Source organism: Equus caballus, chromosome 27, assembly GCF_041296265.1.
Source record: "Equus caballus isolate H_3958 breed thoroughbred chromosome 27, TB-T2T, whole genome shotgun sequence".
Taxonomy (NCBI): domain Eukaryota; kingdom Metazoa; phylum Chordata; class Mammalia; order Perissodactyla; family Equidae; genus Equus; species Equus caballus.
The window spans coordinates 50,453,187-50,470,937 of NC_091710.1; the positions used below are offsets into that span (position 1 = coordinate 50,453,187).

At 36.4% G+C, this 17,751-nt stretch overlaps 1 protein-coding gene across 7 annotated transcripts in view; it reads left to right on the plus strand.

Annotated features, from left to right (window-relative positions):
• The window catches only part of GPM6A (glycoprotein M6A), a 312,724-nt gene that overhangs the window by 249,801 nt on the left and 45,172 nt on the right, over positions 1 to 17,751 (plus strand). For 6 of the 7 annotated variants that reach the window (XM_070252863.1, XM_005606415.4, XM_023630781.2 and 3 more), the window contains one exon: positions 15,014 to 15,206. In XM_070252863.1, the coding sequence (XP_070108964.1) occupies positions 15,166 to 15,206 (41 nt within the window). In that variant the 5' untranslated portion in view covers positions 15,014 to 15,165. Of the gene's footprint in view, positions 1 to 14,475; positions 14,638 to 15,013; positions 15,207 to 17,751 lie in introns of those variants that run through there. The other variant, XM_070252862.1, reaches the window with a different exon arrangement.

The following is a 17,751-nucleotide window of genomic DNA, read 5'->3' on the forward strand; positions in this document are numbered from 1 at the left end:
CACTGTCATTAATTAAAACAATTTTAAATGTCTCTCACTCCAATCACTTTCTGTCATTTCCAAGTTCAGTCTCAACATGAACATTGTCAGATGTGTTGGATAAAAATAATTCTTTCAGTTATCTAAATTTGATCATATGCTACATAAAGTGTCAACAGTTTTCTTCGTGAATACAAAATACTGTCTTCCATGTTTTAATACCAAACAATGTATTTATTTGGTAAGCAGTGTCTTTAAGGATTACCTAACCCAGGACTTGCCAGTGATTTGAGAAAAACTTTAAGCTGATGAATCTATATAGCAGCTTTAAGGATAATAAAGCCAATTCCACACCCCACACAACATCCCAGTGGAGATTTTTAAAATTAGATCTTACTTTTTAAAAAATAGAAAAAACCAAACACTAGAAAAGTTTAAGTAACTGCTGGCTATGGAAAAAAGTAGAACTATAACACAGTTCCTCTACTGCGCTCTGCGAGGTCTTTTTATCATACCTCAGCAACGACCAGTCATGGCCAAAGACAGAAATTACTATTTCTCTTTACATTGTGAAATACACTTAAAAGTTTTCCCCAGGTTTAGCTCCATCTTTTGATTCTACTGCTATGACTTCAATATGTTTTTTTCCATTATAATTTGAGTGGACATGTTGAAATTGAAGGATAGACATTTTGATGGGTGAAGTTGACTTACTCTCCCTGTACATAGGTAACAAAAACAACACCACATAGAGATAGAAGATAAGTCCTTACAGTCATTCCATGCTTCTGTGTTCATGAGCCAAACTCTGTATGAAATGCTGGATGTAGAAAGATCCATAAATCTTAGTCCCTGATTTCAGAAGCTGATTATCAAACCACATGCAAACCAGTACAGGAGCGCTAAACCCAACTGCAGAGTCCGTACTAGAGATTGTAAAAATTGACTGTTTTATTTAATCTATCTGCCTTTTCAGTTTTCCATGGGCGTTCTCCTATTACTTTTACAGCCATCCCTACTTTTACTCCATAGCCACTGGAGGTGACTGGCAGGAACAGAAAATGAGCTTTGTGTGTATTCATAAAATTCTGGGGATTAGTAACATGAAATAAAAAGATTTATGTGAAGTGCGGGTTTTCATACATAGAGCTCTCTTAAAGATGCGCCCTGTGGTGAGCAGAATAGGAAAACAGCTAAAAGGCATATTCGTTATGTTCACAGGCTGCTTTGTCGTCTTCTTATCTCTCTCTAAACCTTTATTTTGCTCCCGCCACTGTCTAGGAGTCATATGGGATCTGATCAAAAGAAGCAAAGAACATTAAGGGTTTGGGGTATGGAACAAATTAGCAGAGACTGAAAATTGCAGTAATAAAAAAGCAGTGCACCTATATTTTGTGATGGGGTGCTCATTCAGATTGTAATAAGTGACAAAATGACAGGCTTATGCTTGGCTCAAATAAAATCTCCATTTCCTCGGCAACATTTAAAGACTTATTGGAGACTTTGAACTGATGCTTCTGTGGCCTTTAGGGAGCAGACCATACGACAATAACTGCTCTAATGAGAGAAGGAGGGGGACAAGGACAGTGAGAGGAAAGAAAAGAGAAATATTCTGTTGACTTAACACTGTATCTTAGCTTTTTAAAGTCCCTGGTGCTTGGGAAAAGAAAGTGCTTGCAGAAGTGACATTTCTACTTCGAAATGCTGCCCTTTTGCTTATTTCCAAATATACATTAGACCATTCAGATGCTCTTCACGGTACTTCAGGACCACAGAAGAGAGTTTGCCCCCTAAGAAATAGTGACAATTTGTTTGTGACTAATTGTGGAAAAATGCTGTTGTATACCTACGTTGAAAATCCTGCTAATATTGATGGTAAAACAGCATAATATGATTATCAGGAGATGATTTGTTTTGTTCTCTATTCTGTATATATTTTGAAATAACATTTTGATGTAGGAAATGTATTTTAAAACATTTTTATCATTTTCGTGTTTCAGAATATGGCTTTCAATTTTGTCTCTTGTCAAATTTTTGTATATTTTAGTAACTATGAAATAGAAATTTTTAGTATCTGCCTTTCTGAAAAGAATGATCTTTAAATTTAGATAAATATGTAAATTTTAAAACACGAGATTGCATTAAAAGCCTATCATTATGTTTAGAGAAATGTATCTGGAAATGTCATTGTAAATTTATATGAGCTAAAATTAAAGAAATATAGTTTCTATAAGTAATTCATGCTGAGTTCTAAAAGAGAATTTGTATTCTTTGATTTTCTAATTTTTCTTTTACAACTTTAATTCATAATTAGCAATTATTTTGTAGTTATATTAGTGATAAGTTCTTAAAGTTATATTTTTATTTTCAAGAATGTCTTCAAATTCCTCAATTGCGTTTTAAATATGCTCCAGTTCTATTAAAATGATATGTATTTGATCATGGACTTGAAATATGCCGGTAGATGAGCCATCTTTGCCTTTTTTTGCTGGAGTTTTAAAGAAAATTGTGATCAATACTTTTTTTTATTGTCATATGTTTAAAACATTGACCAATATGTTTTTTTAATTTTGTGAACAATTTAATGATATAAATGTTATTCTTTTTTTTTTGAAGATTGATTGATTGGTCCTTTTATTGTTTCTAAAGTAACAGTATCACAAAATATAGATCAAAATAATATTTGTTGATGAGTTAAATTATGTGTAAGGTATTCATAAATAATTCATATGTTCCCTTTAAAAGCCCACTAAATTTGTTTAATTATAAGAACAAACTTACATTGAGTGCAAATAATAATTTTATTTTTTAAAAATCCACAGAATACCTGGCATAATAACATAAGCAAACTATTGCTGTTTTTGCTATTATTATTCTGGTTATAAAAAATTTCTCAGTGATCATAAAGGTAAAAAGCATCTTAAAATTACCTTGGTCTTGAGGTTCAAATGCAGCGCCAGTTTGGGATACTTGATCTGGAATCCAAACTGCTATACTTAATTGACACAATTTTATAAAGCATTATACACTGTTTAAAATTTGAAAATAACCTTTTAATGCCATATTGCTTCATTATATGACACAATCCTGATTTTACAACACAGAATGCCTTACTGCACTGAAAATTCTTGGCAATTATTGCAGCTCTTTTGTGACGTACAGAAGACATTAAAATTTTTTTGTAATACATGGTTCACCATATCAGCCAAGAATGAAACCTGCAGGCTGAATTGTGTAATTCACATAAGTGTGAAGTATTTTCATTGAAAGCAAGCTATCCCCAATTTTTCCTAAAGGATTGATTTTATCAACAGGTTCTCCCTTCTTCCTAGTTTTCTTGAAAAAGTTGTCTATCTAAAGAGACTTAAGGAATGATTGATGTTTTTGTTTTATTGCTCATTTATATGTACATATGTGCAAATGGTAGTTAATACCAGTGCTACTCTACTGTATTATAAAATTCCAACTAAAAACAGAAGTGTTGGCAATCTGGACAGCTTTCACTGGGGACCAAGTGACAAGTACTGATGCAGAAAAATGCGTCATTAAAAAAGAAAGGTCTGTTAATAAATGATGAGCTTTAAGATATGTTATGATTAAGGAATTCTACCTTATCATCAATGAATACACGATTTCCGGTAGACTTTTTAATATTGAAAATAGGATCCTCTTTCATGGACGGTAAAAGGGATTCTTTCTAAGGAAGAGACATGTAGACTGTGAGGAGGTAGGAGCCTGACACAAGAAAAGCATCAGCTGAGTCAAGGCAGAGGGAACAGCATGAGTGTAGAACCTTGTCTTCAAGGCATTGAAAGGTGGCCAGTGTAGCTGAAAAGGTCATAAACAGCATGCTAGTGCGTCAGGAATGCATGGAAAGTGCAATGGTAGGTGACGGTAATGGAAAGTCAAGGAAAGATTTTAAGCAGGAGAGTGACATATTTCCATTTGCGTTTTGGAAAAATTCTACTAGCTTTTGAATGAGTGACACATGAGGTCAGACGAAGAATAGACCCATCTAGGAAGGCAAAGTTATGTCTAAGAAAACGAATCCCGGGCACCAACATTATTTTGGAGCCATACTTAACAAGTGATTTTCAAAATCATGTAAAATGTTATTGAACACCAGTAAATAACTTGTGATGAAAAAAATCAATTTAAGCAAAATACCATCCTCTTTTCCTAAATTAGTTTACTTAGGAGGCTAATGGTTGTTACTTCTGTTGTCAATGTCATCAGCTTTTTCTGTTTGCAATTTAATAGTTCTGAAGCACTCAGGATCTTCTGTGGACTGTTTCTCTGCTGCTTTTGGTATAGGAGTATGTGTTATTATTTTATTTGATGGAGAGTCATAGTGATAGTCCTCAGTATGTTGCAATTATCAAAGCAGAATTCTAGAGACAAACATACTCAATACTATGTCCCGACATTGTCAGATCCTTAGCTGTTTGATATTGCATGGTGGGTATCTGAATCCCAGCTTTTCTTCTACAAAATTAAGAGAATACTTTACAGGAAGGCTTTAGAATTATCTCCACAGCAAACCTACATAAACACTCTTTACCAGTTACTCAGGGAGAATAATAAGCTGATTTGGTTTTGAGACAAATATTATTAAAAATTTTATTTAAATATATCCCTGGCCTAAGCAAAGTACAAAGTTAGGGTAAACATTTGAATAATCCAGGACAAAGTGGCATTATCAAGATAACCGACTCAAATGACAGCTTGTTTTTTTGTTTTGTTTTGTTTTTTTGAGGAAGATTAACCCTGAGCTAACATCTGCTGCCAATCCTCCTCTTTTTGCTGAGGAAGACTTTCCCTGAGCTAACATCCGTGCCCATCTTCCTCTACTTTATATGTGGGATGCCCACCACAGCATGGCTTGCCAAGCGGTGCCATGTCCGCACTCGGGATCCGAACCAGCGAACCCCAGGCGGCCAAAGGGGAACGTGCACACTTAGCCACTGTGCCACCGGGCCAGCCCCAAATGATAGGTTTTAACGTTAACTATTTTATTCATTGCTATAGTACTGTGCTGAAAGAAATCAGTTCCTACTTTTAAAAAGAACATCTTGAAAAAGGAGAAAAAAAGATGCAGAGTTTGGAGATTTTCCTTATACCTTCTAATTTTGTGGCTGGGAACCAAAATCACCAGGGATTTGGTCAAAAATAGAGATCCCAGGGGGCTGGCCCCATGGCTGAGTGGTTAAGTTTGCGCGCTCCGCTGCAGGCGGCCCAGTGTTTCGTTGGTTCAAATCCTGGGCACGAACATGGCACTGCTCATCAAACCACGCTGAGGCAGCACCCCACATGCCACAACTAGAAGGACCCACAATGAAGAATATACAACTATGTACCGGGGGGCTTTGGGGAGAAAAAAATAAAATCTTTAAAAAAAAAAAAAATAGAGATCCCAGGATCCCCTCTGTTGAAAACTTTGTCTGTTTTTATCAAGTGTCTCAGTTGATTCTGATGTACAGATGTACAGATGTTGCAGCATATGGAAACCATGCAGTATTATATAAATCATGTGAAATGTCTGACATGTTTTCAAACGAGTCGGTAAACTAAATATACATGTAATGCAAAGATTAAAGAGGACTTACTCTAAGAATTTTGCACAAATTATTAGAGAAAACTATACATTTTTATGACTAAATAACATCAGTAAGAATTTTTTGAACACTTCCAATGCATCAGAAACAGTGCCAAGCCTTTTAATGTATTGCCTGGTGTGATCTCCATGCAACCCTAGGAGGGAGGTATAATTACATACAGGTGATTTCTTAAGTGATTATTGAGAGCCAATACTGAGAAGCTGGTGAAAGCCCATGTATGGTGAATTTTCCAGAAGAATGATGACGCTTTTCTTTTAAAAATGTTTTTATTATGTTATTAATATCTTATGATTCAGATAGCTCTTTAAAAAATATATCACTGATTACAGAACATAATGTACTGGTCAACATGACTTAGCAAGAATGTTTTGATTAATTAAACTTATTTGCCTAAGGCAGAAAAGTTAATTGCTTCAATAATGATTAGAACCATACTCTTCTGACTGTGATAGATAAGCCCCCAGGTGAGAAACTAATCAAGTGGAGACATATTTCTGATGGGCAATCAGACCCATCCCAGGAAGGACAAAAGTGGAGCACCCAAACTTGTCCACGTTCCAGACACGTGAGGATTCTGTACATCTTACTTGTTCAAATGATGCTGGGAGATCCAGTTAAACCCCTCCTCTTCCCCTGTAGTGCACGGACCAATGAACATCAATATCAGCCTGGCTTTTTTTCTCACAACATTCAGGCGTATCTTCAAAATGTTGCTTGTTTTTTGGATTATCCATTGCTGTCTAACGAGTCATCCCCAAAATGTATTAGCTTAAAGCAATATAGTTTGATTTCTCACTTTTTCATGGGTTTGCTGGACTCAAATGGACAGTTTTCACTTGGAATCATTCACACAGTTTCAGCCAGAAAGTGAATGATGCTGGAGTCATCTGAATTCTTGACTGAACTGGGTGTCCAAGATGGTGTCTTCACTTGCATGGATGGTGCCCCAGCCAGCATGCCTGGAAGTGCTGAGGACTTCCCAGGAATGTGTCATTTAAGGTGGCCTCTCCCAGTGGCTAGTTTAAGCTGACTCATAGCATGGTGAGACATCATGGATGGCTCCATCAAAGCAGGAGCTTCAAGAGAGAGAAAGCAAAAGTTTCCAATCTTCTTGAAGGCTGACCCCATAAAGGCCAGAGCATTGTTTTTGCCACGTTGTATTGTCAAAGCATCCACAGGCAGCTCAGATTCTTGGAAGTTCAGAAATTGGCTCTAAGCCTGGATGGGAAGCATCATAAAGCCCCCTTGTAGCCATCTTTAATCTGCCACAAGACCTTCCAGTTAAAAATTGAACTCTCTGGCCCAAGAATTGCTTTGTTTTTCTCCATGACACTCATCAGCATCTGACGTTATTTATATTACTTGTTGACTTTGTTTATTGACTCTCCTCACCAAAATGTAAAAGCTATGAGGTCAAAAATTGGTTTTTGTTCATTTTTGCATGCCCGATTCCTAGAACAGTATCTGACCCATGGTAGATGCTTAATTAATATTTGCTCAATAAATGAATTAATTGAAAAATTTGTCCCCCAAACCAACTAGGTCTCGTCATTTGAAGTCATTAGCCTCAAACCTTCCTCTATGCTTATCCTTCAGACAAATGTCAGAATAATGAAAATTTCCTACTTTAGGGCCAAGAAAGAGTAACTTGAGGAGTGGATATTGGCTCCGACACTATTTTTCCTTTCTTAATTTTTGTTGTTGAATTGTTACAAGTTTTTTTAAAATAGTCCTCTGGAAAATTATTTGCTGTAACTTTAGCTGATAACTTCTCATTTGCCTTGTCTGATGATGACTTTGTCTAAGACACTTATTGTCCATGACCCCAACTGCTGTAATTGGTGGAGCTCTCATGGCCGTAAAACTCTGCATCAGACTTCTCATCCTCTTTGGTGTTGGTGTGGCTGTGGGGCAGCAGTAGGTAGTGGGGGATGTAAGGACTACAGAAAGGTAATCAGCCCCCAAAAGAAAGTCCTTTCCTTCTGGAGACTCACATTCTTCAATTCCAGGAAACTGTTTTACAGTGTTTGATAATTTGCTAATCTTCATTTTCTGTTTTTCTTGATGGGCCTCATTATATTTGGATGTGGATATTGGAACTCCTCATCTGATCTTCTAAGTTGCTTATCTTTTCTCTCCAATTTCCAACTTTACCTTTTTGTTCTACCTTGCTGTAGATTTCCTTTTCTTTGTCTTTTAGCCCTTCCATTGAAATGTAAACTTCTGCTTTCGTAGTTTTATTTAATAAGAGCTTTTAACTTTTTTTTTGCAGTTACCTATTTTCAGCATCTACTCTTATTTCAAGAGTGCAATGTATTTAATTATATCCCAGGGGAATATACATGTGTACATGTGCGTGTGTGTGTGTGGAGTGCACCCTTTTTAAACTCCCATCAGCTGCCTGCTTTGTCTCTCATTTCTGTGCGTCCCTGCTGTGTGTTTATTCTGGTTTCCTTTTTTCAGGTTGGAGCTATTTCTCAAATACCTGGTGATCTTTTGTTGTCGCTTTATAATTAACAGTGAACTCCCAGCAGTATGGTAGACTAAATAACGTGAAAAACTTTTCTGTGGCAAAACAATTAAAATTATGGAGTTAACATGCATGTGTATTTAAAATATAGATAGATTTAAAATATAGATATAATTAAAACATATTTACTTATATATGTATTCATTAGTGCACTGACAAGACAGTAAGTAGAATCCTTAGATGCCCAAAATAAAGTCAAGGGGGCAGTTCAGAAGGATCAGCAAGACAGCTTTGAAGCCAACAGCAGGCTCTGCGGTCATTTTCATATTCCTGGTCTCTTTGGCTTTATGTTCGGTGTCCTGGTAGCAGAGGTTAGGAAGCAGCCTGAGTTCCTAGCTTGAATCCAAAGTCTAAAAGCCAGCACTCTAAAAGGCTTTAGTGGAATGCTGAATCAAGAAAACAAAATAAAAAATAAACAGAACAATAAGAATCACAAAAATTTGGTGTAAGACATAAAAGAAAATTACCTGTCCTTTATCTTGGGTGAGTTGATGGGGGAGAAAGTCTTCTCTGAATATGATACCATAAGCCAGCACTCCTGTGAGTTTGTGACCTTAATTTCTACTGCCTTTAGAGACCGAAAAACTCAAGTTTAAGATTTAATTTAAAGGAAGTCACCATAAATTCCAAAAGATCGCTATCCTATAGACCACATTCTCTAACAATGATGCAATTAAGATACAAACAAATAACAAACTGAAAAATAGAAAAATCTCATATATTTGTAAATTAAAACAGAAAAACCAAATATATAAATAAAGTGCATGTCAAAAATAAATCACAATAGGTTTTAGAAAACTCTTACAAAGAAAAGAGATGAGTGGGGACAGGAGGGAGGGATGGAGGGGTGGAGAGGTGGAAGGAAGGAGGGAGGAAGGAAGGAAGGGAGATAGGAATGAAGGGTAATTGAAATCATCAGGGAAAATGGAAGTAATGTGCAGCTGATGAATAATTACAAATACTATAAAACAAAGTTATGTACAACTTCACTAAAAATTTAAAATCTTATATTAGGTTTACAAATGCCTATAAAAATTGAACTCAGCAAACAGACGTAAGAAGAAATAGAAAACTTGATTAGTTCTGTAACAAGTAGCAAAATAGATCCGCAGTTAAAATTCTTCCCATAAAGTACACAGGTGGCCTGGATGGTTTTACTGGCTGGCTTTACCAGATATTTATTGTGCAGCTAAACCTTATGCAAACACCCCCAGGGTACGGAAAGAGGAGATCACTTCACATAGCTAGTATAAACTCGATTCCAAAACAAGAATGCAAAAATTAGGTGTCCGTCCCGTTCATTAACCTTTGTCTCCCTCTCCTCACCCATTAGATTTCTAATCTCATCTTAGGTTCCTGTGTTTGTTTTGCCACCACTGGCTTTTCGGATTTTCCTCAAATGCTCTAGGCACACACTTGCCTCAGAACTTTAGCATTTACTTTTCCTCTGTTTGAAACCCACTTCTCCCAGAGAGCCTCTTGGGTAGCTTCTTTACCTTCTTCACTTCTTTTTAAAAAATGTCTTCTCAGACCTGGCCTGGTGGCGTAGTGGTTAAGTTCACACACTCCGCATCCACCGCCTGGGGTTTGCGGGTTTGGATCCCAGGTGTGGATGTACACACTGCTCATCAAGCCATGCTGTGGCAGCATCCCACATACAAAATAGAGGAAGGTTAGCAACGGATGTTAGCTCGGGGTCAATCTTCCTAACACATACACACAAAAATGCTGTCTCAGTTATTCCTTTCCTGAAAAAATGAAACCATTATTCCAATATTCCCTCCCCCACTTCCCTGTTTAGATTCTCTTCTCTGTGCTTTTCACAATCTCACATATATTACTTCTGCATCTTGATTATGATCCATCTCCCACCTCTACAACAACAGCAGAGATTTTTGTTTATTTTATTTACTTCCACAGCTTCAGCAATTAGCATAGTGCCTGGCACCTGGTGAGGCCTCAATAGCTATTTTTGGAATGAATTGATCAGTGTAAAAATATTGAACATAATGTTAGTGTGACAAATTCAGCAGTTTTAAAAAATACAGCATTACTCAGTTGGATTTTTCTCAGGAATGCAGGTTTAGTTTAAATTAGAAAAATTTATTGAAATGGCAGATAAAAGGAAAAAACATAAAATTATTTCAACAGATGGGAAAAAAGCATGTTAAGGAATTCGAAATTAGAGACTCTTTAACCAACAAACCAACAGCAAACAGCACACTTAATGGTAAAACCTGGAAAGTGTTTTCTTTAATATAAGGAACAAAAAAAGGTGCTTTTAAAATCATTATTGCTACTCTTCTCACTGCATTCTACCTCACAGAATAAGTCAACAGAAAGATAAATAAAAAGGTACAAGTGACGAAAAGAAAGCAAGCTCAAAATCTTCACAGATGGTGAGAATATCAACATAGCAAACTCAAAATAATTGAAAGAATCAGAATGATTCAGAGGATCAACAAAATAATTTTGCAAAATTTCTAGATGCAAAATCAATATAAAAATACCAGTCAGAATTCCAATGAGTTAAATTGTGGAATCAGACAAACTGTTACTAAAATTTGTATGGTAATGTAAAAGGACCATGAATAGCGTGATACACGTGAGGAAGATGAACAAGCTGGGGGAATTTTCTCCACCACAAACCAAGATAAACTATAAGGCAGTGTGATATTGGCCCAGGAATAGACCGTAAGACTCATGGAACAGAATAGACAGCCCACAAACAGACCCATACCTCTCTGGATACTTGGTAACAAGAAGAGCATATTGTGGGTTGGGAGAAAAAAAATCAACTCATTTGTAAATGGTGCTAGGAGAAACTTGTCAATGAATAAATTGTCACTCTTCTGTCAGTCTCTTTTCCGGAACCCAGCATTGTGTTGGCCTCTCTTTTCAGTTATCTATCTTCCATGCTCTTTTTCTTGTTGGTTTAGGTTCTTTTCTCTTTCTCTTTATTTATTTTGGTGCATTTTGAGGAGTGAGCAAAGGCAAAGGCTTATATTTATCTCACAATGTTTAAATGGAAGCAAATTATCATATATTTAATCTTTTTAAAAACTGAGAGTATCTCAAGAGCTTCATTTTTTTTGAAATTTTTGTATTAGGACAAGTCAATCTATCCCCCCATAAACATTGAACAAATGCTAATGTTTCAGAGTGCCTTGAAAAGAAAATCTTATAATTCTTTTCATATTTTTTTTCGTGTGAAAGTAAAGGCATAGTGTTAAGTCATTTAGGAAAAATACACCCAGGAACTGGAAATGAGAAACGCTTCCTTGTATGTATTAGAGCATGTACATTCTCTGTTCAATGTTTGAACAACCAGCTCTATTTGGGAATCAATGGCTTTGTTCTCATAATATCTAGTCTTGAAAATTTTTCCTGTGCAAAGTAATCATGATTATTTTTATAGAGTTTTTCTCAAGAAAGTTATTTTCTCCAGTGCCAGCACTCCACTTACTATGCTTTCACTGATACTCATTTAATAGGGTGGTTTCTCACTTGAGGTGCAGTAAAAGCATGGTGATGGGTGGCAGCAGAGTCCTCAGCCTTAAAGGATGGTTGTTGGGAGCATATCCCGGGCCCTGGAGCATGGTTGCTATGGTGACTCTGCTGCTCTGCCAAGGCTGCTTCTCACTGTGGGTGGAAAGAAGCTCCCCTGCCAGCAACTACGTGGGATTCTGGCAGCTGGAGAGAATACTGAAATGATGCGCTGATCCCCAGATGGGAGTTCTGAGAGTCTTCTTTTAAATCCAGTGGGCAACTCAGGCCCTGCAGAAGAGCAGGGGTAATTAGGATCTGGCCCATTACAAGTCCAAAATGTGTGTGATGAGACACTTCAAGATTCTTACTTTGAGTAAAAGTTTTGCAGAGGATCAGGGCTTCAATTGAAAGATTGTAGCCTTACCTGGAAGTAACGCAGGTTTAGAGGAATCTGTATTTGTCAATAGGGGTAATATAATTCTCAGGCATTTATTTATTTATTTATTTATTTTTATTTTTTTTTTTTCTTCGAGGAAGATGAGCCCTGAGCTAACACCTGCCAATCCTCCTCTTTTTTCTGAGGAAGACTGACCCTGAATTAACGTCCGTGCCCATCTTCCTCTACTTTATACATGGGATGCCTACCACAGCATGGCTTGCCACGGGGTGCCATGTCCACACCCGGGATCCAAACTGGTGAACTCCGGGCTGCAGAAGCAGAACGTGCACACTTAACTGCTGACCCACCCGGCCAGTCCCAATTCTCAGGCATTTAAATGGGAGCATTTAAATAAGGAGTAAAAGAAATATTTCCATTTAATTCGGAGATCTTAAGCTTATTCTCATTCAGGAATGCCTATCACCTTAGAGTTGTTGATTTAGGTTTACCCAGTATTGAAATTTGTCTCATGGTTTTCCAAATTTAAAAGACACTACTCAATTAATGCTATAGACCATGACAGTAACATCTCCCTCCATTTTGCGTATATAGTCTAGGTAACTAGGCTTGCTTGCACAGAGGCTAGTATTGGCCCATCTAAACCACAGTGGAGAAAATGCGAAATAAGTAGAAACTGTAAATTAGAAATTAGTAATAAAAGAAGTCCTCAATGGCAGTTTTGGTGGTCATCTATTCCCACTTCATTTACTCCTGAGCGGTTCTCATTCAGGTTTTACCTTTACCCTCTTAGAAGCTTTAGGTCTGGGACGCAGCAAAGGTAATCCCTGTCTATATTCAACAATATGATAATCTGGTTTTGACACTTCGCTGTCTGCGGTAGAAATCTAGAAATCCCCTACACCTGTATCAAGTTTTTTAAGAATGGTCGGAGAGAGAAATCACTAACGAGTGGAATTTGAGATCATGGGGCTATTTGGGGCACTTTCCAAAATTAGATGTAACTCTTCTTTGGGCTCCTACTAACTTTGTTTCTTTTCTTGTCTTTATTTTTAAATAATCAGTAAGATGGCAATTTTATGACATACAGAGATAGATAGTCCAAAGATTTTTCTGCTACCCTGTTAATCTCCACCCAAAACTGTGTTTAACGACATTCAGATACTACACACACTGGTCTCATCCATCTGCTGCTGAAATTTCTTCCCATCATGTGAAGTGTCAAGCTGTTGTAACCTTTTCTACTTCTCCATGTTTTGCGTGTGTTTGTGTGTATGTGTGTATGTGTCAGGAAAAGAATGTCCACAAAATTATTTGGCCCGTACAAGCAAGAACTACGGAAGTGGGGAGGTGTTCAGACTTCTTTTTTATCTCCTTTGGGAATGAGATGAGCCACGATTCTCTTAAGAAGGCCCGTTCACTGATCAATATTAGAAGAGCAGACTAGCCCACACTCTGAATACAAAGTTACTCCACACAGGAACTTTGCAATGATTGCATGTATCATATGTTGCTATAAACGTATGCATTCCAAATGAAGTACACACAGATCTTCCTATGACTTAAGTACAATCAACAACAATCCATCTCCCAATCCCCTTTGTTATTTGTTTCTGAAGAGGAGCAAAGTCAGTCATGTGGAGAGTTTTTGAGGGGCTTCAGCATTATAAAAAGAGATTTGATCAAGAACTTCCAAAGGGACAAAAGTAAGAGGGAATTTTTGGAATAGGATATGCATGGGGAAAGGGCAAAGGACAGAGGTGAACAGAAGTGAAACTGAGAGAATCTTAGGAGTGCCTCTTACCTGTCCTCCCTCTTACCTGAAGTATCCTTTCTCGCCAGTGGCTGGCACATAATATACGGTCAGTATTTCTTATTACATAGTGTATATATACTTAAGCATTTCTAGTTAGTATCTTAGAAGAAGATATCTAGCAGTCACCTAGAAAATTCTGACACTTATTTTGAATATTGACAATCATGGTTTTCTGACATCTCAGACTAAATATTTAAACCCATCTTTTTTAAAGACTGAAGTGATGAAACTTCAAAAAGCAAAAATGATTACTCTGGTTAAAGGATTTTTGAAAATTATTCTACAGTATGATAGTAGTTTACATTAATAATGGTTAAAATTCCATCTAATATCAGTAGATGTAATGTTACTGAGTAGTCACTCTATGTCATGCACTACTTTATGTATTAACTCATTTAATGCTCACAAGAACCACTAAGGGAAATTCTTACTGTCATCTTTTTACAAATGAAGAAATCAAAATGATAAACTTGCCAAAAAACACACAGTGGTGGAGTCAGGATTCTAACCTGCCTGGTCTCTCTTTTCTACTGTGACAGTATCTTTCTCGTTTTTTTTTTTAACATGCACCACAGCAAGAAATAGATTTTGCATTATGAGTCACTACAAAAATGACGTACATAAATATCTGAACTCAAAAGATTCTGAAATGATTTGTCTTACCACATGCAATGGACTCAGATATTGGCTAGTCTATGCTCTTTCATTTTTAAAAATTGCAGGTCAAAGTTCACTAAACTGGGTTCACACACAGCTAACGGGTTTTGAGTCACTGTTTAAGTGCTACAGCTACAGGGAGTTCAAAAGAGTAAGTGTCATTGAAATAAAAACTTAAGCCTGTGAAATTTGACAGCAATAAAGTTAAGATAGAATGATATGCGTGCACGTGTGTCAAGATTATTGTAGGAAGTCTGAGTGGGAAGGAAGGGCTTCTGTTGGTTTTGGGGTAGAGGAGGAAGCCGTCAATGGAAGTAAGCATTCTCTTGTCTGTGGAGGTTGGGTTTATATTAAGAAACGTGATTTTTATACCCTCCAGGGCAGCCTAGGACTTGATTTATGTGGTTGACCTGATGTCATCTATAAATGCAAATATACCCACCCTTAATGCTGAAGTTTGAAAAAACACTTCATTAGTTTAATAAAAAATATTAATTTTTAACTTTTCTTCTGTTGGTCTCCTGTAGGGTGTTTTGAGTGCTGTATTAAATGCCTGGGAGGCATTCCCTATGCCTCTCTGATTGCCACCATCCTGCTCTATGCTGGAGTTGCCCTCTTCTGTGGCTGCGGTCATGAAGCGCTTTCTGGAACTGTCAACATTCTGCAAACCTACTTTGAGATGGCAAGAACCGCCGGAGATACACTGGACGTCTTTACCATGTAAGTCATTCTAGTACTGCTTCTTATTTTGAGAGTGTATGTACACATTGCTGTGTGTCGAATAAATAGGAGTATAGAGTTAAGTGAGGCAATGTTTTATATGAAGAAAAAATTCTCTTAGGGTATGTGTGTGAATCAAAAGGACACTGACCTTTACCTTGAATACAGACACATAGCGGATCAGAGGTCAATTTAATCTGGACTTCATCTGTGTTTTAATTTGACTGTAAAGTTTTATCCAACATTCAGTTACCATTAAGTGGAATACTTGCATTTCTCTTGCTCTTCTAATATGAGCAGAGGCTGTTCTTATGGAATAGAACAGAGAACAGCGCCAGGTATAAGTGTAGACTCTGCTGCTAATTCTAGGAAAATCACGAGAAGTCTATGGGTGTTCCCACGTTTTAAAAAATGTTAATTCAGCCATGAGTATGCTATCATCTTCCTTTCCCTGCCTCACAGAAATGATGTGACTAGCCAAATAACCATTGCAAAAGGTTCTATTGACTTCTGTAAACGATTAAATCATAAGAAATATTGAGCACCTTTTTGCAAGCACCAATGATGCTTAAAATGTACATTCTACCCATAAAATGTAAACTCCTGGGGTCGCTAAATTATGGTGGCATTAATATTTTTTAAAAAGGTAACTCAACTCTAGTGTGGAGGTAAAAAAAGAGGTTACTGTTCATGTGTTAGTCCCTTGTTGCCTAAAATTACGGAGAACAAAAGGTAAGGGTTGAATTATAGAAGAATTTGTTTCCAAATAAATTCCCCATTCAGATAATTTATTCAGTGATTTGATGCCAACAACAACAACATAACTCATTTATGGCACTTTATTTTGTAATCCCAGCTGATGGTAAACTTGCATTGCATTAGCCACTGTTGCGTTTGTTGCCTCTACAACTTCTTGCATTTATTTCATGCTTCTTGGTACTTTGTGATTATAAGGTTTTTATGTTGCTTTATTTTGTCATTCTAAATAAATTTAAACCTTCTTAATTTATATGTACTTTTTCTGGAATAAGATCCTTTTGGAGTTACAAATCTTAGTGCTCATATGACTGGTTAGAGTGGCTTTGGCTTTTACTCTTACAACTCCGTTGAAAAGAGGTTAATCACATTTCTTATCTACCCAGGGCAGTTCCTGCTGACCTGGTGTAATGTAACCTAAGACCCTAATTTAAGACAACACTTGGTCAGCCCGGACAACTTTCAAAGTAGAAGACAACTTTCTTCCATCTCCAGTATCAGAAAATATATCATATTGCTAAATTTTTCAATAACCTATTAGGCACAGGCAGATTGTCTTGAAGGAAGTATTGCTAATAAATTGTGTTTGTTATTTTATTCATTAGAGTTGCTGATTTCTGTGAAAATTAAAAGAGAAAAGAAGTGGACATTTCTATCAAGTAATAGAGCAAGAATTCTCTACTTTGGGGAGTAGAGCACATACCCTTGGACAGAGTACCTAGAAAAATTTTTAGGAAAAGGAAAGTTGAAATATTTATGTTTATCTAAATATATTGGCAAAAAATTTGAGAAATATTGGACAGAAAATAAGAAATAAAACAAAGCAGGTGTGTAGAACTGGGAAACCACCCCCAACACACACACACGTGGTGATTAAGAGGAGGAGGATGGTGATTAGCCACTCCAATTAAGAAGTGAGATTATTTAAGAATATAGTCCCTAACATTGAAGTATCAATTTAGAGCTTTATAAATGTCACTGACAAATAGAAATGAAGAATTAATAGCAAGTTTAAAAAATGATGACCTAAAAAAGGCAAAGGAATTATATCACTTTCCTCATATTTCCCAGTGTAACTTTATTTTGCAAATTAATTCTGAAAAATTAGCACCATCCATTAAATTGAATTCTTTAAGCCTGTAGTAGACAGTTGATCAATTTTCATTAAATTAGTTGTATAGCATGAATTGATCCTTGAGAGTTTATAAATCATATCCGTCATTTAGAATATAATTAAATTATCTGAAAATGCTTTGGATTATTGCAGGTTGGTTTGCAGAGAGCCTTAAGAAAATGATTGCATGGATATATTTTAATGTGATAAAACTGACATTTTCTTTTTAGTTTTATCTCAGCCTACACTGGACAAAATATGTTTTCACTGTGCATTATTTTAAGCTACCACAGATGTCCTTAAAATCTACAGATTCTCCATATTTAGACTGTATCCAAACGCTAACTTTAGTTATAAGATAGAAGTTTGTAAGAAATCATAAGTTTGATAAGTGGCAAGAGATGATCATATACATCTATCAGAAACCAATTGTCAAGATATTTATTCGACATTTAGAGAGAAAATTTTAATATATCACAGAGCTCTACTAACGCTTTGAAGGAGTAGTATGTTTGGGAGTTTAGAAGAGAAATCAGAGATCATATGATTAATTTGGTAGTTTTACCTTTGGTCTGTTATACTGGAAATTAAATATGAAATCAATAATGCATTTTTGGAATGGGAAGAATACCATTTTGATTGGAATAAAATCGGCAGCTCCTGTTATCTCTCTTT